At 48.6% G+C, this 24,154-nt stretch overlaps 1 protein-coding gene across 1 annotated transcript in view; it reads left to right on the top strand.

The window, feature by feature from the left end:
* Window positions 1-24,154, top strand: part of PYROXD1 (pyridine nucleotide-disulphide oxidoreductase domain 1) — a 150,822-nt gene that overhangs the window by 55,507 nt on the left and 71,161 nt on the right. The window contains exons 4-8 of the mRNA XM_088462935.1: window positions 8,209-8,337; window positions 11,014-11,087; window positions 12,267-12,475; window positions 21,651-21,727; window positions 21,804-21,927. Of these exons, the coding sequence (XP_088319061.1) occupies window positions 8,209-8,337; window positions 11,014-11,087; window positions 12,267-12,475; window positions 21,651-21,727; window positions 21,804-21,927 (613 nt within the window). The remainder of the gene's footprint in view (window positions 1-8,208; window positions 8,338-11,013; window positions 11,088-12,266; window positions 12,476-21,650; window positions 21,728-21,803; window positions 21,928-24,154) is intronic.

Raw genomic sequence — 24,154 nt, 5'->3', positions numbered from 1 at the left:
TGGTAGGACAGTGCAGGTTCTCTAGTGGTGGCTCAGTAGGGGTGTGCTCACATGTCAGGACAGTGCAGGTTCTCCCTAGTGGTGGCATATTAGGGGTGTGCTCACATGGTAATACAGTGCAGGTTCTCTCTAGTGGTGGCTCAGTAGGGGTGTGCTCACATGGTAGGACAGTGCATGGTCTCTCTAGTGGTGGCTCAGTAGGGGTGTGCTCACATGGTAGGACAGTGCAGGGTCTCTCTAGTGGTGGCTCAGTAGGGGTGTGCTCACATGGTAGGACATTCGGGTTACTCTCTAGTGGTGGCTCATTAGGGGTGTGCTCACATGTCAGGACAGTGCAGGTTCTCTCTAGTGGTGGCTCAGTAGGGGTGTCCTCACCTGGTAGGACAGTGCAGGTTCTCTCTAGTGGTGGCTCAGTAGGGGTGTGCTCACATGGTAGGACAGTGCAGGTTCTCTCTAGTGGTGGCTCAGTAGGGATGTGCTCACATGGTAGGACAGTGCAGGTTCTCTCTAGTGCTGGCTCAGTAGGGGTGTGCTCACATGGTAGGACAGTGCAGGTACTCTCGTGTTGGTTCAGTAGGGGTGTGCTCCCATGGTAGGACAGTGCAGGTTCTCTCTAGTGGTGCCTCAGTAGGGGTGTGCTCACTTGGTAGGACAGTGCGGGTTCTCTCTAGTGGTGGCTTATTAGGGGTGTGCTCACATGGTAGGACAGTGCGGGGTCTCTCTAGTGGTGGCTCAGTAGGGGTGCGCTCACATGATAGGACAGTGGAGGCGCTCTCTAGTGGTGGCTCAGTAGGGGTGTGCCTACATGGTAGGACAGTGGAGGCGCTCTCTAAAGGTGGCTCAGTAGGGGTGCGCTCACATGATAGGACAGTGGAGGCGCTCTCTAGTGGTGGCTCATTAGGGGTGTGCTCACATGGTAGGACAGTGCGGGTTCTCTCTAGTGGTGGCTCAGGAGGGGTGTGCTCACATGGTAGGACAGTGCAGGGTCTCTCTAGTGGTGGCTCAGTAGGGGTGTGCTCACATGGTAGGACGTTCGGGTTACTCTCTAGTGGTGGCTCAGTAGGGTTGTGCTCACATGTCAGGACAGTGCAGGTTCTCCCTAGTGGTGGCTCAGTAGGGGTGTGCTCACATGGTAGGACAGTGCAGGGTCTCTCTAGTGGTGGCTCAGTAGGGGTGTGCTCACATGGTAGGACATTCGGGTTACTCTCTAGTGGTGGCTCAGTAGGGGTGTGCTCACATGTCAGGACAGTGCAGGTTCTCTCTAGTGGTGGCTCAATAGGGGTGTCCTCACGTGGTAGGACAGTGCAGGTTCTCTCTAGTGGTGGCTCAGTAGGGGTGTGCTCACATGGTAGAACAGTGCAGGTTCTCTCTAGTGGTGGCTCAGTAGGGATGTGCTCACATGGTAGGACAGTGCAGGTTCTCTCTAGTGCTGGCTCAGTAGGGGTGTGCTCACATGGTAGGACATTGCAGGTTCTCTAGTGGTGGTTCAGTAGGGGTGTGCTCCCATGGTAGGACAGTGCAGGTTCTCTCTAGTGGTGCCTCAGTAGGGGTGTGCTCACTTGGTAGGACAGTGCGGGTTCTCTCTAGTGGTGGCTCATTAGGGGTGTGCTCACATGGTAGGACAGTGCAGGGTCTCTCTAGTGGTGGCTCAGTAGGGGTGCGCTCACATGATAGGACAGTGGAGGCGCTCTCTAGTGGTGGCTCAGTAGGGGTGTGCTTACATGGTAGGACAGTGGAGGCGCTCTCTAAAGGTGGCTCAGTAGGGGTGCGCTCACATGGTAGGACAGTGGAGGCGCTCTCTAGTGGTGGCTCAGTAAGGGTGTGCTTACATGGTAGGACAGTGGAGGCGCTCTCTAAAGGTGGCTCAGTAGGGGTGCGCTCACATGATAGGACAGTGGAGGCGCTCTCTAGTGGTGGCTCAGTAGGGGTGTGCTTACATGGTAGGACAGTGGAGGCGCTCTCTAAAGGTGGCTCAGTAGGGGTGCGCTCACATGATAGGACAGTGGAGGCGCTCTCTAGTGGTGGCTCAGTAGGGGTGTGCTCACATGATAGGACAGTGGAGGCGCTCTCTAGTGGTGGCTCAGTAGGGGTGTGCTCACATGATAGGACAGTGGAGGCGCTCTCTAGTGGTGGCTCAGTATGGGTGTGCTCACATGATAGGACAGTGGAGGCGCTCTCTAGTGGTGGCTCAGTAGGGGTGTGCTCACATGATAGGACAGTGCGGGTTCTCTCTAGTGGTGGCTCATTAGGGGTGTGCTCACATGGTAGGACAGTGCGGGTTCTCTCTAGTGGTGGCTCAGTAGGGGTGTGCTCACATGGTAGGACAGTGCAGCGTCTCTCTAGTTGTGGCTCAGTAGGGGTGTGCTCACATGGTAGGACATTCGGGTTACTCTCTAGTGGTGGCTCAGTAGGGGTGTGCTCACATGTCAGGACAGTGCAGGTTCTCCCTAGTGGTGGCTCTGTAGGTGTGTGCTCACATGGTAGGACAGTGCAGGGTCTCTCTAGTGGTGGCTCAGTAGGGGTGTGCTCACATGGTAGGACATTCAGGTTACTCTCTAGTGGTGGCTCAGTAGGGATGTGCTCACATGGTTGGACAGTGCAGGTTCTCTCTAGTGGTGGCTCAGTAGGGGTGTCCTCACGTGGTAGGACAGTGCAGGTTCTCTCTAGTGGTGGCTCAGTAGGGGTGCGCTCACATGGTAGGACAGTGCAGGTTCTCTCTAGTGCTGGCTCAGTAGGGGTGTGCTCACATGGTAGGACAGTGCAGGTTCTCTCGTGTTGGTTCAGTAGGGGTGTGCTCCCATGGTAGGACAGTGCAGGTTCTCTCTAGTGGTGCCTCAGTAGGGGTGTGCTCACTTGGTAGGACAGTGCGGGTTCTCTCTAGTGGTGGCTTATTAGGGGTGTGCTCACATGGTAGGACAGTGCGGGGTCTCTCTAGTGGTGGCTCAGTAGGGGTGCGCTCACATGATAGGACAGTGGAGGCGCTCTCTTGTGGTGGCTCAGTAGGGGTGTGCCTACATGGTAGGACAGTGGAGGCGCTCTCTAAATGTGGCTCAGTAGGGGTGCGCTCACATGATAGGACAGTGGAGGCGCTCTCTAGTGGTGGCTCAGTAGGGGTGTGCCTACATGGTAGGACAGTGGAGGCGCTCTCTAAAGGTGGCTCAGTAGGGGTGCGCTCACATGATAGGACAGTGGAGGCGCTCTCTAGTGGTGGCTCATTAGGGGTGTGCTCACTTGGTAGGACAGTGCGGGTTCTCTCTAGTTGTGGCTTATTAGGGGTGTGCTCACATGGTAGGACAGTGCGGGGTCTCTCTAGTGGTGGCTCAGTAGGGGTGCGCTCACATGATAGGACAGTGGAGGCGCTCTCTAGTGGTGGCTCAGTAGGGGTGTGCCTACATGGTAGGACAGTGGAGGCGCTCTCTAAAGGTGGCTCAGTAGGGGTGTGCTCACATGGTAGGACAGTGCGGGTTCTCTCTAGTGGTGGCTCAGTAGGGGTGTGCTCACATGGTAGGACAGTGCAGGGTCTCTCTAGTGGTGGCTCAGTAGGGGTGTGCTCACATGGTAGGACGTTCGGGTTACTCTCTAGTGGTGGCTCAGTAGGGTTGTGCTCACATGTCAGGACAGTGCAGGTTCTCCCTAGTGGTGGCTCAGTAGGGGTGTGCTCACATGGTAGGACAGTGCAGGGTCTCTCTAGTGGTGGCTCAGTAGGGGTGTGCTCACATGGTAGGACGTTCGGGTTACTCTCTAGTGGTGGCTCAGTAGGGGTGTGCTCACATGTCAGGACAGTGCAGGTTCTCTCTAGTGGTGGCTCAGTAGGGGTGTCCTCACGTGGTAGGACAGTGCAGGTTCTCTCTAGTGGTGGCTCAGTAGGGGTGCGCTCACATGGTAGGACAGTGCAGGTTCTCTCTAGTGCTGGCTCAGTAGGGGTGTGCTCACATGGTAGGACAGTGCAGGTTCTCTCGTGTTGGTTCAGTAGGGGTGTGCTCCCATGGTAGGACAGTGCAGGTTCTCTCTAGTGGTGCCTCAGTAGGGGTGTGCTCACTTGGTAGGACAGTGCGGGTTCTCTCTAGTGGTGGCTTATTAGGGGTGTGCTCACATGGTAGGACAGTGCGGGGTCTCTCTAGTGGTGGCTCAGTAGGGGTGCGCTCACATGATAGGACAGTGGAGGCGCTCTCTAGTGGTGGCTCAGTAGGGGTGTGCCTACATGGTAGGACAGTGGAGGCGCTCTCTAAAGGTGGCTCAGTAGGGGTGCGCTCACATGATAGGACAGTGGAGGCGCTCTCTAGTGGTGGCTCAGTAGGGGTGTGCCTACATGGTAGGACAGTTGAGGCGCTCTCTAAAGGTGGCTCAGTAGGGGTGCGCTCACATGATAGGACAGTGGAGGCGCTCTCTAGTGGTGGCTCATTAGGGGTGTGCTCACTTGGTAGGACAGTGCGGGTTCTCTCTAGTGGTGGCTTATTAGGGGTGTGCTCACATGGTAGGACAGTGCGGGGTCTCTCTAGTGGTGGCTCAGTAGGGGTGCGCTCACATGATAGGACAGTGGAGGCGCTCTCTAGTGGTGGCTCAGTAGGGGTGTGCCTACATGGTAGGACAGTGGAGGCGCTCTCTAAAGGTGGCTCAGTAGGGGTGTGCTCACATGGTAGGACAGTGCGGGTTCTCTCTAGTGGTGGCTCAGTAGGGGTGTGCTCACATGGTAGGACAGTGCAGGGTCTCTCTAGTGGTGGCTCAGTAGGGGTGTGCTCACATGGTAGGACGTTCGGGTTACTCTCTAGTGGTGGCTCAGTAGGGTTGTGCTCACATGTCAGGACAGTGCAGGTTCTCCCTAGTGGTGGCTCAGTAGGGGTGTGCTCACATGGTAGGACAGTGCAGGGTCTCTCTAGTGGTGGCTCAGTAGGGGTGTGCTCACATGGTAGGACATTCGGGTTACTCTCTAGTGGTGGCTCAGTAGGGGTGTGCTCACATGTCAGGACAGTGCAGGTTCTCTCTAGTGGTGGCTCAATAGGGGTGTCCTCACGTGGTAGGACAGTGCAGGTTCTCTCTAGTGGTGGCTCAGTAGGGGTGTGCTCACATGGTAGAACAGTGCAGGTTCTCTCTAGTGGTGGCTCAGTAGGGATGTGCTCACATGGTAGGACAGTGCAGGTTCTCTCTAGTGCTGGCTCAGTAGGGGTGTGCTCACATGGTAGGACAGTGCAGGTTCTCTAGTGGTGGTTCAGTAGGGGTGTGCTCCCATGGTAGGACAGTGCAGGTTCTCTCTAGTGGTGCCTCAGTAGGGGTGTGCTCACTTGGTAGGACAGTGCGGGTTCTCTCTAGTGGTGGCTCATTAGGGGTGTGCTCACATGGTAGGACAGTGCAGGGTCTCTCTAGTGGTGGCTCAGTAGGGGTGCGCTCACATGATAGGACAGTGGAGGCGCTCTCTAGTGGTGGCTCAGTAGGGGTGTGCTTACATGGTAGGACAGTGGAGGCGCTCTCTAAAGGTGGCTCAGTAGGGGTGCGCTCACATGGTAGGACAGTGGAGGCGCTCTCTAGTGGTGGCTCAGTAAGGGTGTGCTTACATGGTAGGACAGTGGAGGCGCTCTCTAAAGGTGGCTCAGTAGGGGTGCGCTCACATGATAGGACAGTGGAGGCGCTCTCTAGTGGTGGCTCAGTAGGGGTGTGCTTACATGGTAGGACAGTGGAGGCGCTCTCTAAAGGTGGCTCAGTAGGGGTGCGCTCACATGATAGGACAGTGGAGGCGCTCTCTAGTGGTGGCTCAGTAGGGGTGTGCTCACATGATAGGACAGTGGAGGCGCTCTCTAGTGGTGGCTCAGTAGGGGTGTGCTCACATGATAGGACAGTGGAGGCGCTCTCTAGTGGTGGCTCAGTATGGGTGTGCTCACATGATAGGACAGTGGAGGCGCTCTCTAGTGGTGGCTCAGTAGGGGTGTGCTCACATGATAGGACAGTGCGGGTTCTCTCTAGTGGTGGCTCATTAGGGGTGTGCTCACATGGTAGGACAGTGCGGGTTCTCTCTACTGGTGGCTCAGTAGGGGTGTGCTCACATGGTAGGACAGTGCAGTGTCTCTCTAGTTGTGGCTCAGTAGGGGTGTGCTCACATGGTAGGACATTCGGGTTACTCTCTAGTGGTGGCTCAGTAGGTGTGTGCTCACATGTCAGGACAGTGCAGGTTCTCCCTAGTGGTGGCTCTGTAGGGGTGTGCTCACATGGTAGGACAGTGCAGGGTCTCTCTAGTGGTGGCTCAGTAGGGGTGTGCTCACATGGTAGGACATTCAGGTTACTCTCTAGTGGTGGCTCAGTAGGGATGTGCTCACATGGTTGGACAGTGCAGGTTCTCTCTAGTGGTGGCTCAGTAGGGGTGTCCTCACGTGGTAGGACAGTGCAGGTTCTCTCTAGTGGTGGCTCAGTAGGGGTGCGCTCACATGGTAGGACAGTGCAGGTTCTCTCTAGTGGTGGCTCAGTAGGGATGTGCTCACATGGTAGGACAGTGCAGGTTCTCTCTAGTGCTGGCTCAGTAGGGGTGTGCTCACATGGTAGGACAGTGCAGGTTCTCTAGTGGTGGTTCAGTAGGGGTGTGCTCCCATGGTAGGACAGTACGGGTTCTCTCTAGTGGTGGCTCATTAGGGGTGTGCTCACATGGTAGGACAGTGCAGGGTCTCTCTAGTGGTGGCTCAGTAGGGGTGCGCTCACATGATAGGACAGTGGAGGCGCTCTCTAGTGGTGGCTCAGTAAGGGTGTGCTTACATGGTAGGACAGTGGAGGCGCTCTCTAAAGGTGGCTCAGTAGGGGTGCGCTCACATGATAGGACAGTGGAGGCGCTCTCTAGTGGTGGCTCAGTAGGGGTGTGCTCACATGATAGGGCAGTGGAGGCGCTCTCTAGTGGTGGCTCAGTAGGGGTGTCCTCACATGATAGGACAGTGGAGGCGCTCTCTAGTGGTGGCTCTGTACGGGTGCGCTCACATGGTAGGACAGTGGAGGCGCTCTCTAGTGGTGGCTCAGTAGGGGTGCGCTCACATGGTAGGACAGTGGAGGCGCTCTCTAGTGGTGGCTCAGTAGGGGTGCGCTCACATGGTAGGACAGTGGAGGCGCTCTCTAGTGGTGGCTCAGTAGGGGTGCGCTCACATGATAGGACAGTGGAGGCGCTCTCTAGTGGTGGCTCAGTAGGGGTGCGCTCACATGGTAGGACAGTGGAGGCGCTCTCTAGTGGTGGCTCAGTAGGGGTGTGCTCACATGATAGGACAGTGGAGGCGCTCTCTAGTGGTGGCTCAGTAGGGGTGCGCTCACATGATAGGACAGTGGAGGAGCTTCCTAGTGGTGGCTCAGTAGGGGTGTGCTCACATGATAGGACAGTGGAGGCGCTCTCTAGTGGTGGCTCAGTAGGGGTGCGCTCACATGATAGGACAGTGGAGGAGCTCCCTAGTGGTGGCTCAGTAGGGGTGTGCTCACATGATAGGACAGTGGAGGCGCTCTCTAGTGGTGGCTCAGTAGGGGTGCGCTCACATGATAGGACAGTGGAGGAGCTCCCTAGTGGTGGCTCAGTAGGGGTGTGCTCACATGTTAGGACAGTGGAGGCGCTCTCTAGTGGTGGCTCAGTAGTGGTGCGCTCACATGATAGGACTGTGGAGGAGCTCCCTAGTGGTGGCTCAGTAGGGGTGTGCTCACATGATAGGACAGTGGAGGCGCTCTCTAGTGGTGGCTCAGTAGGGGTGCGCTCACATGATAGGACAGTGGAGGAGCTCCCTAGTGGTGGCTCAGTAGGGGTGTGCTCACATGATAGGACAGTGGAGGCGCTCTCTAGTGGTGGCTCAGTAGGGGTGCGCTCACATGATAGGACAGTGGAGGAGCTCCCTAGTGGTGGCTCAGTAGGGGTGTGCTCACATGATAGGACAGTGGAGGCACTCTCTAGTGGTGGCTCAGTAGGGGTGCGCTCACATGATAGGACAGTGGAGGAGCTCCCTAGTGGTGGCTCAGTAGGGGTGTGCTCACATGATAGGACAGTGGAGGCGCTCTCTAGTGGTGGCTCAGTAGGGGTGCGCTCACCTGATAGGACAGTGGAGGCGCTCTCTAGTGGTGGCTCGGTAGCGATGCAGTGGTATATTCTTACATCAGTGTGTCTGTAATGCATGTTTGTCTTTATTACCACAGACTTATTATATGTATTATACCTGTTGCCTGAAACAATTTTTTCTTAATTAAAAAGACAATCTGTGTTTTCAGAGGGTGATTACAGAGGATGGGGAACAATATGTCTACACCCAGCTGTGTTTATGTGCAGGAGCCAGACCCAAGGTCATCGTGGAAGGAAATCCGTATGTGTTAGGTATCCGCGATACGGACAGCGCCCAGGTAATCATGTATACAGATTTATCGTTATATGTGACAGTCGTTATGTCTCTTCACTACATGTAAATCCCTCATTATTGGGCCTTATGTATGTGAATTATCATTTTTTTTCTACAAAATAATGATTCTATTGTTAAGACAAAGCTTAAACCTTAGTTACCCCCTAAGTGTCTCCTTTATCAGGTGTTACCCCTGTATGCTATACTTACCCACATACATGTAATATATACGTTGTGACCGGACGGCCTCAGCCCGACTCCTGATCACAGATTGGGGGTTTGATCCCCACTGGATCCTGGGGTATCAGGGATTCCCGCTTACTGTCAGTGACCGCCTGTCACTGACTCCGCCCACTGCGCCGTGGGCGTGTAATGATGCCACATCCAAACTCTACCATCTGTATTTGGAACCGCTTCTGCTGCGTATGCGTCAACTAGCTGCGGCCACACCCCCTGATTGGTGTCGGCTGTTTCCTCCTGATCCCTCGCAATGGACCAGGTCTGCACGGTAGCTGGCAGAGGGCTTGAGCTTTGGAGACGCTGAGCTCTTACCCAGAACAGCCGGAGAAGGGAAAAGCGTTTTGTGCAATTCTGTTGGTCGCAGGATGCAGATGGAATTGTAGTCAGGCAGAGATGTTTATTGCTCAAAGTCTTCAAAAAGACTCGTCCTTCAGATTGAAGGGGTATAATCAGCGTACAGGTTACAGCAGTTCTTCTCCACACAGGATATACAGAAGTACACACACAGGGCTCCCATGCCCTCCTTTTATGCCACTCCAGTACACATTACCACGGGGTAAGTCCGCCCTGGGTTCCTCTTAGCCAATCAGGCTCTCTCACAAAACATAAATAAACACATCTTACATTTCACAGAAATTAACTAAACTTCCTCGTTACCATCCAAAAATATTTGGCTTTCCTAAAACACACAAACTTATCATAGACTGTCTCTCACACTGTAAATGTAACATTTCACAGGAACTGATACATTGTATTCATTCTCTCACATACCAGGAACAATGCATAAAACCAGTTTGGCTTTCCCTGTCTGTAACACCTCCAGTTCTTAGGAAGTTCCATCCAATCAGAGCTTCTTACACACAAACAAATTGTTTCCCAAACTTGCTGGGGATTGTACCCAGAGACACAGAGGAAGTGCTGTAACCAGAGTATTGGCCATATGACACTATCACACCTTCCTCCCAGGTCTTCCTATCCATCACACCTCCTGCTAGGGAATGACAATCACCATCTAGTTTCCTCTAGTTACAGCGGCTGGTCCATGTCCTATACAAAAACGTGCATTTATACCCATATTACATACAAATATATATTCAAACATGTTTCCCCAATGTCAAATCTGCACACAGCACTTTAAATGATAAAATGAACTATCACCCATAAATCTGCAGTACATGGCGTCCTGGCGTACATCAGGATATACATACTCTTCCCCCCCTTCCTTTCCCTCTGTTGGTTTTTTTATCCAACGATTGTGCTCAGTAACTATGGCAACATTTTGTTTATACTATGACGTGGGCATGTATCGCAGACTGAGCCCGCCCAAAACACTTCAAATTCCACCTCCAAGATGGCGCTGACCATCACTCCCTAAGGAAGGCTTTTAGCCGACACGCGTAGGAGCACCGGAGTACTACTGCATCAACTCTACCAAGCACCACCATCTACTGTGACCCAGGTCAGCCCCCCCCCCCCCCTCTCTACCTGCCTCGGTCTTCTCACATACGGCGAGTCGAGCGCACAGTAGTCCGGAGCCACGTGATTCCCCTACAGCCCGCGAGCTCTCGCGAGATCGCGGAGCTGCACGGGACCTAGTATACGGACTCTGTGGGGACCAAGCCTGTAACTGCATGCACGAGCGGCAGTTACCGGAATACGGCACTTCCATCGGTGGTACTAGAAGGGCAGCGGGGGACACCTAGGCAGGACGCAACGGGACCAGGATTGTATATGCACACAAGGTGAGGCCTCACTAGGATTCTGACCACTAACAGACTTAGACAGTGATCACCCACTGACTATTTCCATTTGACTATTCTTTTCTGATAGGTACAGTGGGGTGTGGGACGCCCTCCCTCTGTACCACTATTTTGCCATAACTGAGCTATACATATAGAACTGATCAATCCAATTGGTGTTAATCCCTCCTCCCCCCCCCCTCACATTTTTACTCATTTTTAGACAATATCCCCCTATTGAGTCATCTCACCCAGATCCATCACACCTGGGATTAAGAGACTTTGAATAAATATAAATAAATACAATAAGTCTATTAGAGATTTAAGACTCAGTTATTTCACACAATATTCCACACTATTCACGGAGCGCAGTCCCGTCATGATACATGTGTGTTTACACACATGTATCATCTGTAGTTACTATTGGTTGTTTTAGACTTGGGTAGTCTAATATTGGGTCTGCAGCACCTTGCTTATTTTTATTCCCCCAAGAAGGAGCGAGCGCCGATTCTATCTATCTATTGCCACATGGCGTCCTGCGCCTACATTGTCCCTCTAAAGATGGTGCCGCGCAATGAGGGTTAACCCCTTCAGTCCCGGGGTGTCGATTTTAGCCACGTGTGGTCGGACTCCGGCCACATACGTATCATACTATCGGGTAATACGCCCCTATAGCATTACATGGGTCTCCTGTATTACAGATCTTCCAGAGACATCTCGCACAGGCCAGACGGGTGCTGGTTGTGGGGAACGGAGGGATTGCGCTAGAATTGGTGTAAGTATAATCTCATTAATACCCCAATTCAGTCCAGACTACCAGGACACTGTGAGTCCAGGACGTGGCAGAACCAGGCAGGCTCACCATATAAAGGATCATAGTTAGGGACGCCTCATGTGGGAGGGGCATCGACAACTCCCGCAGCAGTATATATATATATATATATATATATATATATATATATATATAAGACCATCCGTATTGTGCGGGCGCAGTGACATTTTGTTTACATCTCCAGTTCTAACCAGAGATTTCTTAGTTGTGGGTGAAATTGTTCTTTAATAACTTGCCTGGCACGGCGACCACAGGCGGGGCGGTTTTTCCTGCCATGATCGCATCTCATGCAGACTCTGCTACTCTCGTGGCGTATATATATGTGCCAGGCCGGCCAGGACTCTGCCCTGTGTACAAGAGGAAATCCTTTCCGGCCGGGCTGATATCAGAGGTGTGTGACCGCCAACATCATGTGCAGGTTTGTGCGCCCCAGAATGCATTGCAATCTGCATTGTGGAGGCGGAGTTCTGACAGCAGTAAAAGTGTTTGGCGAGTCACTGAAGTTCCCATAACTCAGCACCGGATTGGCGATCGCTGCAGGGCACAGAGCAGGCTGTAGGATGTGTGATCATCAGCCCCACCGAGTGCTGCACAGAAGGGACTGACCGGATCCCCCTGGTGCCATCACCTACGGCTCTCAGTCGCTAGGTGGGGGTCAAGTTATACTGCTGGGGGGCATCAATGCACACTGCGATATTACATAGAGGTGAGGGAGGTTATCTGGGGCCGTTATCATTACCGGGGAAGGGGGATGCTATGAGGGGGTAGATTGTTACAGGGCATTCTATAATAGTGAATAAAAATGCTAAATGATTTGGTGGGATTGTGCTAAAGACGTCTTCTAGACACGACAGAGGGTAGCGCCAGACACCCGCTGGGAGCAATTGTAGCAAAAATATTAAATATGTATTTTATACCTAATTAATTAGAAATAGTGACATTTTCTGAGACATTTTTTGCTAAAAATAAATCTATTTTCCAGTGTAGTGGTTATATATGAGCTAAGCTGGGCCCCCGCCTCATCCCCTACGTGTCCCCTCGGGGTCCGGCTGGCTGCTCAGTGACAGCATCACGTGTGACCAGGTGTGGTCCCGAGCCCCTGACTGTCTGTGCCGTTTGCAGGTATGAGATTGAAGGATGTGAAGTGATTTGGGCTGTGAAGGATAAGTCCATCGGTAACACCTTCTTTGACCCTGGAGCTGCGGAGTTTCTGATCCCACAGCTGAGATCTGATAAACCCGAGACCCCCCTGACCTGCAAAAGAACCAAATACACCACGGAGACTGCTGCCGGTGAGGTCACGGCACAGACGAGCCGCGTTCATCCGTCACGTGAGTGTCATTCCGGGGCCCAGCGCGGCACAGGAAACACATTCTCCTCGCAGATTTATTTCACTCAGATCATTATTATTGTCTCTTGTGTTTCCTTATGGCTGACATGCAGCACTTACCGACATGCAGCACTTACCGACATGCAGCACTTACCGACATGCAGCACTTACCGACATGCAGCACTTACTGTCATGCAGCACTTACCGACATGCAGCACTTACCGACATGCAGCAATTACCGACATGCAGCACTTACCGACATGCAGCACTTACTGACATGTAGCACTTACTGATATGCTGCACTTACTGACATGCTGCACTTACTGACATGCAGCACTTACTGACATGTAACACTTACTGACATGCAGCACTTACCGACATGCAGCACTTACCGACATGCAGCACTTACCGACATGCTGCACTTACCGACATGCATCACTTACCGACATGCAGCACTTACCGACATGCATCACTAACACTTACTGACATGCAGCACTTACCGACATGCAGCACTTACCGACATGCAGCACTTACCGACATGCAGCACTTACCGACACGCAACACTTACCGACATGCAACACTTACCGACATGCAGCACTTACCGACATGCAGCACTTACCGACATGCAGCACTTACCGACATGCAGCACTTACTGACATGCAGCACTTACCGACATGCTGCACTTACCGTCATGCAGCACTTACTGACATGCAGCACTTACCGACATGCTGCACTTACCGACATGCAGCACTTACCGATATGCAGCACTTACTGACATGTAGCACTTACTGTCATGTAACACTTACTGATATGCAGCACTTACTGACATGCTGCACTTACTGACATGCTGCACTTACCGACATGCTGCACTTACCGACATGCAGCACTTACCGATATGCAGCACTTACTGACATGTAGCACTTACTGTCATGCAGCACTTACCGACATGTAACACTTACTGATATGCAGCACTTACTGACATGCTGCACTTACTGACATGTAACACTTACTGACATGCAGCACTTACTGACATGCAGCACTTACTGACATGTAACACTTACTGACATGCAGCACTTACTGATATGCAGCACTTACTGATATGCAGCACTTACTGACATGTAACACTTACTGACATGTAACACTTACTGACATGCAGCACTTACCGACATGCTGCACTTACCGACATGCAGCACTTACCGACATGCAGCACTTACTGACATGTAGCACTTACTGACATGCAGCACTTACTGACATGCAGCACTTACTGATATGCAGCACTTACTGACATGTAACACTTACTGACATGTAACACTTACTGACATGCAGCACTTACTGACATGTAACACTTACTGACATGCAGCACTTACTGACATGTAACACTTACTGACATGCAGCACTTACTTACTGGCAAGCAGAGCATACTCTCCAGCGCTTCATGACCAATGTGATCTGTGCTGATTCCTCTTCCCGGCCACGTGCAGCATTTATTTAACTGGTATATGGACTCTTGGGTATGATGTAGCTGGTATATGGACTCTTGGGTATGATGTAGCTGGTATATGGATTCTTGGGTATTATTTAGCTGGTATATGGATTCTTGGGTATTATTTAGCTGGTATATGGACTCTTGGGTATGATGTAGCTGGTATATGGACTCTTGGGTATGATGTAGCTGGTATATGGACTCTTGGGTATTATTTAGCTGGTATATGGACTCTTGGGTATGATGTAGCTGGTATATGGACTCTTGGGTATTATTTAGCTGGTATATGGACTCTTGGGTATTATTTAGCTGGTATATGGACTCTTGGGTATTATTTAGCTGGTATATGGATTCTTGGGTATTATTTAGCTGGTATATGGATTCTTGGGTATTATTTAGCTGGTATATGGACTCTTGGGTATTATTTAGCTGGTATATGGACTCTTGGGTATTATTTAGCTGGTATATGGACTCTTGGGTATTATTTAGCTGGTATATGGACTCTTGGGTATGATGTAGCTGGTATGTGGACTCTTGGGTATGATGTAGCTGGTATATGGACTCTTGGGTATTATTTAGCTGGTATATGGACTCTTGGGTATTATTTAGCTGGTATATGGACTCTTGGGTATGATGTAGCTGGTATATGGACTCTTGGGTATTATTTAGCTGGTATGTGGACTCTTGGGTATGATGTAGCTGGTATATGGACTCTTGGGTATTATTTAACTGGTATATGGACTCTTGGGTATGATGTAGCTGGTATATGGACTCTTGGGTATGATGTAGCTGGTATATGGATTCTTGGGTATTATTTAGCTGGTATATGGATTCTTGGGTATTATTTAGCTGGTATATGGACTCTTGGGTATGATGTAGCTGGTATATGGACTCTTGGGTATTATTTAGCTGGTATATGGACTCTTGGGTATTATTTAGCTGGTATATGGACTCTTGGGTATTATTTAGCTGGTATATGGATTCTTGGGTATTATTTAGCTGGTATATGGATTCTTGGGTATTATTTAGCTGGTATATGGACTCTTGGGTATTATTTAGCTGGTATATGGACTCTTGGGTATTATTTAGCTGGTATATGGACTCTTGGGTATTATTTAGCTGGTATATGGACTCTTGGGTATGATGTAGCTGGTATGTGGACTCTTGGGTATGATGTAGCTGGTATATGGATTCTTGGGTATTATTTAGCTGGTATATGGATTCTTGGGTATTATTTAGCTGGTATATGGACTCTTGGGTATGATGTAGCTGGTATATGGACTCTTGGGTATTATTTAGCTGGTATATGGACTCTTGGGTATTATTTAGCTGGTATATGGACTCTTGGGTATTATTTAGCTGGTATATGGATTCTTGGGTATTATTTAGCTGGTATATGGATTCTTGGGTATTATTTAGCTGGTATATGGACTCTTGGGTATTATTTAGCTGGTATATGGACTCTTGGGTATTATTTAGCTGGTATATGGACTCTTGGGTATTATTTAGCTGGTATATGGACTCTTGGGTATGATGTAGCTGGTATGTGGACTCTTGGGTATGATGTAGCTGGTATATGGACTCTTGGGTATTATTTAGCTGGTATATGGACTCTTGGGTATTATTTAGCTGGTATATGGACTCTTGGGTATTATTTAGCTGGTATATGGACTCTTGGGTATGATGTAGCTGGTATGTGGACTCTTGGGTATGATGTAGCTGGTATATGGACTCTTGGGTATTATTTAGCTGGTATATGGACTCTTGGGTATTATTTAGCTGGTATATGGACTCTTGGGTATGATGTAGCTGGTATATGGACTCTTGGGTATTATTTAGCTGGTATGTGGACTCTTGGGTATGATGTAGCTGGTATATGGACTCTTGGGTATTATTTAACTCGTATACGGACTCTTGGGTATGATGTAGCTGGTATATGGACTCTTGGGTATGATGTAGCTGGTATATGGATTCTTGGGTATTATTTAGCTGGTATATGGATTCTTGGGTATTATTTAGCTGGTATATGGACTCTTGGGTATGATGTAGCTGGTATATGGACTCTTGGGTATTATTTAGCTGGTATATGGACTCTTGGGTATTATTTAGCTGGTATATGGACTCTTGGGTATTATTTAGCTGGTATATGGATTCTTGGGTATTATTTAGCTGGTATATGGACTCTTGGGTATTATTTAGCTGGTATATGGACTCTTGGGTATTATTTAGCTGGTATATGGACTCTTGGGTATTATTTAGCTGGTATATGGACTCTTGGGTATGATGTAGCTGGTATATGGACTCTTGGGTATTATTTAGCTGGTATATGGACTCTTGGGTATTATTTAGCTGGTATATGGACTCTTGGGTATGATGTAGCTGGTATATGGACTCTTGGGTATTATTTAGCTGGTATGTGGACTCTTGGGTATGATGTAGCTGGTATATGGACTCTTGGGTATTATTTAGCTGGTATATGGACTCTTGGGTATTATTTAGCTGGTATATGGACTCTTGGGTATTATTTAGCTGGTATATGGACTCTTGGGTATTATTTAGCTGGTATATGGACTCTTGGGTATTATTTAGCTGGTATATGGACTCTTGGGTATTATTTAGCTGGTATATGGACTCTTGGGTATTATTTAGCTGGTATATGGACTCTTGGGTATTATTTAGCTGGTATATGGACTCTTGGGTATTATTTAGCTGGTATATGGACTCTTGGGTATTATTTAGCTGGTATATGGACTCTTGGGTATTATTTAGCTGGTATATGGACTCTTGGGTATTATTTAGCTGGTATATGGACTCTTGGGTATTATTTAGCTGGTATATGGACTCTTGGGTATTATTTAGCTGGTATATGGACTCTTGGTTGTTATTTAGCTGGTATATGGACTCTTGGGTGTTATTTAGCTGGTATATGGACGGGTATTATTTAGCTGGTATATGGACTCTTGGGTATTATTTACCTGGTATATGGACTCTTGGGTATGATGTAGCTGGTATATGGACTCTTGGGTATGATGTAGCTGGTATATGGACTCTTGGGTATGATGTAGCTGGTATATGGACTCTTGGGTATGATGTAGCTGGTATATGGACTCTTGGGTATTATTTAGCTGGTATATGGACTCTTGGGTATGATGTAGCTGGTATATGGACTCTTGGGTATGATGTAGCTGGTATATGGACTCTTGGGTATTATTTAGCTGGTATATGGACTCTTGGGTATTATTTAGCTGGTATATGGACTCTTGGGTATTATTTAGCTGGTATATGGACTCTTGGGTATTATTTAGCTGGTATATGGACTCTTGGGTATTATTTAGCTGGTATATGGACTCTTGGGTATTATTTAGCTGGTATATGGACACTTGGGTGTTATTTAGCTGGTATATGGACTCTTCGGTATTATTTAGCTGGTATATGGACTCTTGGTTAAGGGATAAATGAATAACCCCCTATATATCGTCACTTACTGTATCTTCCATCCAGCACATTCCCTGCACAGAAATACAATATTCCCTATTACTCCCATTATGTCATTATAATGCCGCCCTCGTTATAGCCTCAGTCTATGATGTAAAGACAGAATTCAGGTTCTTCTGTTACTCAGGTGTAACTAATGTGATTAATGGGTAGCGTGTAACCTGTACAGAAGCATACAGTACCTGGAACTCCTCAGGCCAGTAGTTATCAGTCCTAGTTTATACAGCGGTGACATTAATGTGATTAATGGGTAGCGTGTAACCTGTACAGAAGCATACAGTACCTGGAACTCCTCAGGCCAGTAGTTATCCGTCCTAGTTTATACAGCGGTGACATTAATGTGAGTAATGGGTAACTTGTAACATGTACAGAAGCATACAGGACCTCATTCAGAGTCGGTCGTTGCAGCCGCACGGTCGTAGAGGAAAGGGGCCGGATATGCAAATGAAGCGATCACAAGTTGCGGTCCTAAGATGAGATCATTAGCTGAACGACCGAGGGTAAGAAGCGGTCGTAAGACTAAATCACGCCCCCTTCTCGATCACAACACACGTCATCTCCTGGGATATAAGGATTAATCGCGACCATCGGAGCTGGTCGTAGAGCTTAAGGTTGACCATACCCTCTCTTAAGCACTACGATCAAGTCAGTGTACAAACCTCCCATGTCACATGTGCCATGACACTACTTTGTTAATTATGCACTCCCATTAAACGCCGTTCGCATAATTAGGCACGCCTGCGTTCGGATCTCCACTCCCCCGTTTTCAAGCACCTTCCCCTGTTACCACCCACAAACGGTTCATTCTGTCACTCAAACTAACGACCTGGTTGTGTTCAAGGAGAGAGATTTCTGATCGTAACAGCTAGTTTGCGCACGCGCATTGCGAACTTTACGCATGCGCAGTTCAGCGAACATCGGCTGCGTACGACCGTGCGGCCGCAACGACCGACTTTGAATGAGGTCCACAGTACCTGGAGCTCATCAGGCCAGTACTATCAGTCCTAGTTTATACAGCGGTGACAATAATGTGAGTAATGGGTAACTTGTAACCTGTACAGAAGCATACAGTACCTGGAACTCCTCAGGCCAGTAGTTATCAGTCCTAGTTTATACAGCGGTGACATTAATGTGAGTAATGGGTAACGTGTAACCTGTACAGAAGCATACAGTACCTGGAACTCCTCAGGCCAGTAGTTATCAGTCCTAGTTTATACAGCGGTGACAATAATGTGAGTAATGGGTAACTTGTAACGTGTACAGGAGCATACAGTACCTGGAACTCCTCAGGCCAGTACTATCAGTCCTAGTTTATACAGCGGTGACAATAATGTGATTAATGGGTAACTTGTAACCTGTACAGAAGCATACAGTACCTGGAACTCCTCAGGCCAGTACTATCAGTCCTAGTTTATACAGCGGTGACAATAATGTGATTAATGGGTAACGTGTAACCTGTACAGGAGCATACAGTACCTGGAACTCCTCAGGCCAGTATTATCAGTCCTAGTTTATACAGCGGTGACAATAATGTGAGTAATGGGTAACTTGTAACCTGTACAGAAGCATACAGTACCTGGAACTCCTCAGGCCAGTATTATCAGTCCTAGTTTATACAGCGGTGACAATAATGTGAGTAATGGGTAACTTGTAACCTGTACAGAAGCATACAGTACCTGGAACTCCTCAGGCCAGTAGTTATCAGTCCTAGTTTATACAGCGGTGACATTAATGTGAGTAATGGGTAACGTGTAACCTGTACAGAAGCATACAGTACCTGGAACTCCTCAGGCCAGTAGTTATCAGTCCTAGTTTATACAGCGGTGACAATAATGTGAGTAATGGGTAACTTGTAACGTGTACAGGAGCATACAGTACCTGGAACTCCTCAGGCCAGTACTATCAGTCCTAGTTTATACAGCGGTGACAATAATGTGATTAATGGGTAATGTGTAACCTGTACAGAAGCATACAGTACCTGGAACTCCTCAGGCCAGTATTATCAGTCCTAGTTTATACAGCGGTGACAATAATGTGAGTAATGGGTAACGTGTAACCTGTACAGAAGCATACAGTACCTGGAACTCCTCAGGCCAGTAGTTATCAGTCCTAGTTTATACAGCGGTGACAATAATGTGAGTAATGGGTAACGTGTAAACTGTACAGGAGCATACAGTACCTGGAACTCCTCAGGCCAGTACTATCAGTCCTAGTTTATACAGCGGTGACAATAATGTGATTAATGGGTAACTTGTAACCTGTACAGAAGCATACAGTACCTGGAACTCCTCAGGCCAGTACTATCAGTCCTAGTTTATACAGCGGTGACAATAATGTGATTAATGGGTAATGTGTAACCTGTACAGAAGCATACAGTACCTGGAACTCCTCAGGCCAGTATTATCAGTCCTAGTTTATACAGCGGTGACAATAATGTGAGTAATGGGTAACGTGTAACCTGTACAGAAGCATACAGTACCTGGAACTCCTCAGGCCAGTAGTTATCAGTCCTAGTTTATACAGCGGTGACAATAATGTGAGTAATGGGTAACGTGTAAACTGTACAGGAGCATACAGTACCTGGAACTCCTCAGGCCAGTACTATCAGTCCTAGTTTATACAGCGGTGACAATAATGTGATTAATGGGTAACTTGTAACCTGTACAGAAGCATACAGTACCTGGAACTCCTCAGGCCAGTACTATCAGTCCTAGTTTATACAGCGGTGACATAATGTGATTAATGGGTTGCGTGTAACCTGTACAGGAGCATACAGTACCTGGAACTCCTCAGGCCAGTACTATCAGTCCTAGTTTATACAGCGGTGACAATAATGTGATTAATGGGTAACTTGTAACCTGTACAGAAGCATACAGTATCTGGAACTCCTCAGGCCAGTACTATCAGTCCTAGTTTATACAGCGGTGACATAATGTGATTACTGGGTAGCATGTAACCTGCACAGAAGCATACAGTACCTGGAACTCCTCAGGCCAGTAGTTATCAGTCCTAGTTTATACAGCGGTGACGTAATGTGATTAATGGGTAGCATGTAACCTGTACAGAAGCATACAGTACCTGGAAATCCTCAGGCCAGTAGTTATCAGTCCTAGTTTATACAGCGGTGACAATAATATGATTAATGGGTAATGTGTAACCTGTACAGAAGCATACAGTACCTGGAACTCCTCAGGCCAGTATTATCAGTCCTAGTTTATACAGCGGTGACATTAATGTGAGTAATGGGTAACGTGTAACCTGTACAGAAGCATACAGTACCTGGAACTCCTCAGGCCAGTAGTTAGCAGTCCTAGTTTATACAGCGGTGACAATAATGTGAGTAATGGGTAATGTGTAACCTGTACAGAAGCATACAGTACCTGGAACTCCTCAGGCCAGTAGTTAGCAGTCCTAGTTTATACAGCGGTGACAATAATGTGAGTAATGGGTAATGTGTAACCTGTACAGGAGCATACAGTACCTGGAACTCCTCAGGCCAGTAGTTATCAGTCCTAGTTTATACAGCGGTGACAATAATGTGAGTAATGGGTAACGTGTAACCTGTACAGGAGCATACAGTACCTGGAACTCCTCAGACCAGTACTATCAGTCCTAGTTTATACAGCGGTGACAATAATGTGTGTACTGGGTAACGTGTAACCTGTACAGGAGCATACAGTACCTGGAACTCCTCAGACCAGTACTATCAGTCCTAGTTTATACAGCGGTGACAATAATGTGAGTAATTGGTAATGTGTAACCTGTACAGGAGCATACAGTACCTGGAACTCCTCAGGCCAGTAGTTATCTGTCCTAGTTTATATAGCGGTGACAATAATGTGAGTAATGGGTAACGTGTAACCTGTACAGGAGCATACAGTACCTGGAACTCCTCAGGCCAGTAGTTATCAGTCCTAGTTTATACAACGGTGACAATAATGTGATTAATGGGTAACGTGTAACCTGTACAGAAGCATACAGTACCTGGAACTCCTCATGCCAGTAGTTATCTGTCCTATTTTATACAGTGGTGACAATAATGTGAGTAATGGGTAACGTGTAACCTGTACAGGAGCATACAGTACCTGGAACTCCTCAGGCCAGTAGTTAGCAGTCCTAGTTTAAACAGTGGTGACATTAATGACTGCGTGGCATCCTGCCATGGGCGATGCGATAAGCCTGGGTTCTTTTATTTCAGAACGAGAAGATTGTCGGCTTGGCAGTGCCCTGGGGCCGGACTGGCATGAAGGGATGAATCTAAAGGCTGCCCAGGAGGTCAGTTCATGATTATTGCATAGGTCTCTTCTCCCTAATCTACCTCACTGTAATCACACTCTCATTTCACTCTCAGTTTTCCCATCGTGTCCACATCGAGGCTGAGTGTGAGGTGCAGAGGATCCTCCTTCAGGGGGAATTCCAGGCGTTATCTGCTGCTAGGAGTGATGGTGTGGAGAATGGCGCCACCCCTGACCCAGGCAAGTATTGCAGCCAGCCTAATAACTGGGGGGAAACTAACAGCTGTACAGAGTGCGGTGTGCCAGCCACCAATACACAGCCGTACATTATAAGGTCTACCAGCCTCCCATACACAGCTGTATAATATAAGGTCTGCCAGCCTCCCATACACAGCTGTATAATATATGGTCTGCCAGCCTCCAATACACAGCTGTATAATATATGGTCTTCCAGCCTCCAATACACAGCTGTATAATCTATGGTCTGCCAGGGTGTGCAGCCTCCGATATACATAGCTGTACTATATAGGGTGTGCAGCCTCCGATATAGACAGCTGTACTATATTGGGTGTGCAGCCTCCCATATACACAGCTGTACTATATAGGGCGTGTAGCCTCCCATATACACAGCTGTACTATATAGGGCGTGCAGCCTGCCATATACACAGCTGTACTATATAGGGCGTGCAGCCTCCCATATACACAGCTGTATTATATAGGGTGTGCAGCTTCCCATATACACAGCTGTATTATATAGGGCGTGCAGCCTCCCACATACACAGCTGTACTGTATAGGGCGTGCAGCCTCCCATATACACAGCTGCACTATATAGGGTGTGCAGCCTCCCATATACAAAACTGCACTATATAGGGTGTGCAGCCTCCCATATACACAGCTGCACTATATAGGGCGTGCAGCCTCCCATATACACAGCTGGTACTATATAGGGTGTGCAGCCTCCGATATAGACAGCTGTACTATATAGGGTGTGCAGCCTCCCATATACCCAGCTGTACTATATAGGGTGTGCAGCCTCCGATATACCCAGCTGGACTATATAGGGTGTGCAGCCTCCCATATACCCAGCTGTACTATATAGGGTGTGCAGCCTCCGATATACCCAGCTGTACTATATAGGGCGTGCAGCCTCCCATATACACAGCTGTACTTTATAAGGTCTGCAGCCTCCAATATACACAGCTGTACTATATAAAGTCTGCAGCCTCCAATATACACAGCTGTATTATATAGGGTGTGCAGCATCCAATATACACAGCTGTACTATATAGGCTGTGCAGCCTCCCATATACACAGCTGTACTATATAGGGCGTGCTGCATCCGATATACACAGCTGTACTATATAGGGTGTACAGCCTCCAATATACACAGCTGTACTATATGGGGTGTGTAGCATCCGATATACACAGCTGTACTATATAGGGTGTGCAGCCTCCGATATACACAGCTGTAATATATAGGGTGTGCAGCCTCCGATATACACAGCTGTACTATATAGGGTGTGCAGCCTCCGATATACACAGCTGTACTATATAGGGTGTGCAGCCTCCGATATACACAGCTGTAATATATAGGGTGTGCAGCCTCCGATATACACAGCTGTACTATATAGGGTGTGCAACTTCCGATATATACACAGCTGTACTATATAGGGTGTGCAGCCTCCGATATACACAACTGTACTATATAGGGTGTGCAGCCTCCCGTATACACAGCTGTACTATATAGGGTGTGCAGCCTCCGATATACACAGCTGTAATGTATAGGGTGTGCAGCCTCCGATATACACAGCTGTACTATATAGGGTGTGCAGCCTCCCATATACACAGCTGTACTATATAGGGTGTGCAGCCTCCCCTATACACAGCTGTACTATATAGGGTGTGCAGCCTCCCATATACACAGCTGTACTATATAGGGTGTGCAGCCTCCCCTATACACAGCTGTACTATATAGGGTGTGCAGCCTCCGATATACACAGCTGTACTATATAGGGTGTGCAGCCTCCCATATACACAGCTGTACTATATAGGGTGTGCAGCCTCCCCTATACACAGCTGTACTATATAGGGTGTGCAGCCTCCCATATACACAGCTGTACTATATAGGGTGTGCAGCCTCCCCTATACACAGCTGTACTATATAGGGTGTGCAGCCTCCCATATACTCAGCTGTACTATATAGGGTGTGCAGCCTCCCCTATACACAGCTGTACTATATAGGGTGTGCAGCCTCCAATATACACAGCTGTACTATATAGGGTGTGCAGCCTCCCATATACACAGCTGTACTATATAGGGTGTGCAGCCTCCCCTATACACAGCTGTACTATATAGGGTGTGCAGCCTCCGATATACACAGCTGTACTATATAGGGTGTGGAGCCTCCCGTATACACAGCTGTACTATATAGGGTGTGCAGCCTCCCCTATACACAGCTGTACTATA

Source organism: Taudactylus pleione, unplaced genomic scaffold (genome assembly GCF_031769625.1).
Source record: "Taudactylus pleione unplaced genomic scaffold, aTauple2 ptg001296l, whole genome shotgun sequence".
In the NCBI taxonomy this organism is placed as follows: domain Eukaryota; kingdom Metazoa; phylum Chordata; class Amphibia; order Anura; family Myobatrachidae; genus Taudactylus; species Taudactylus pleione.
Note: the sequence above shows the minus strand (reverse complement) of the source record. Positions and strands in the feature narration are given on the sequence as shown.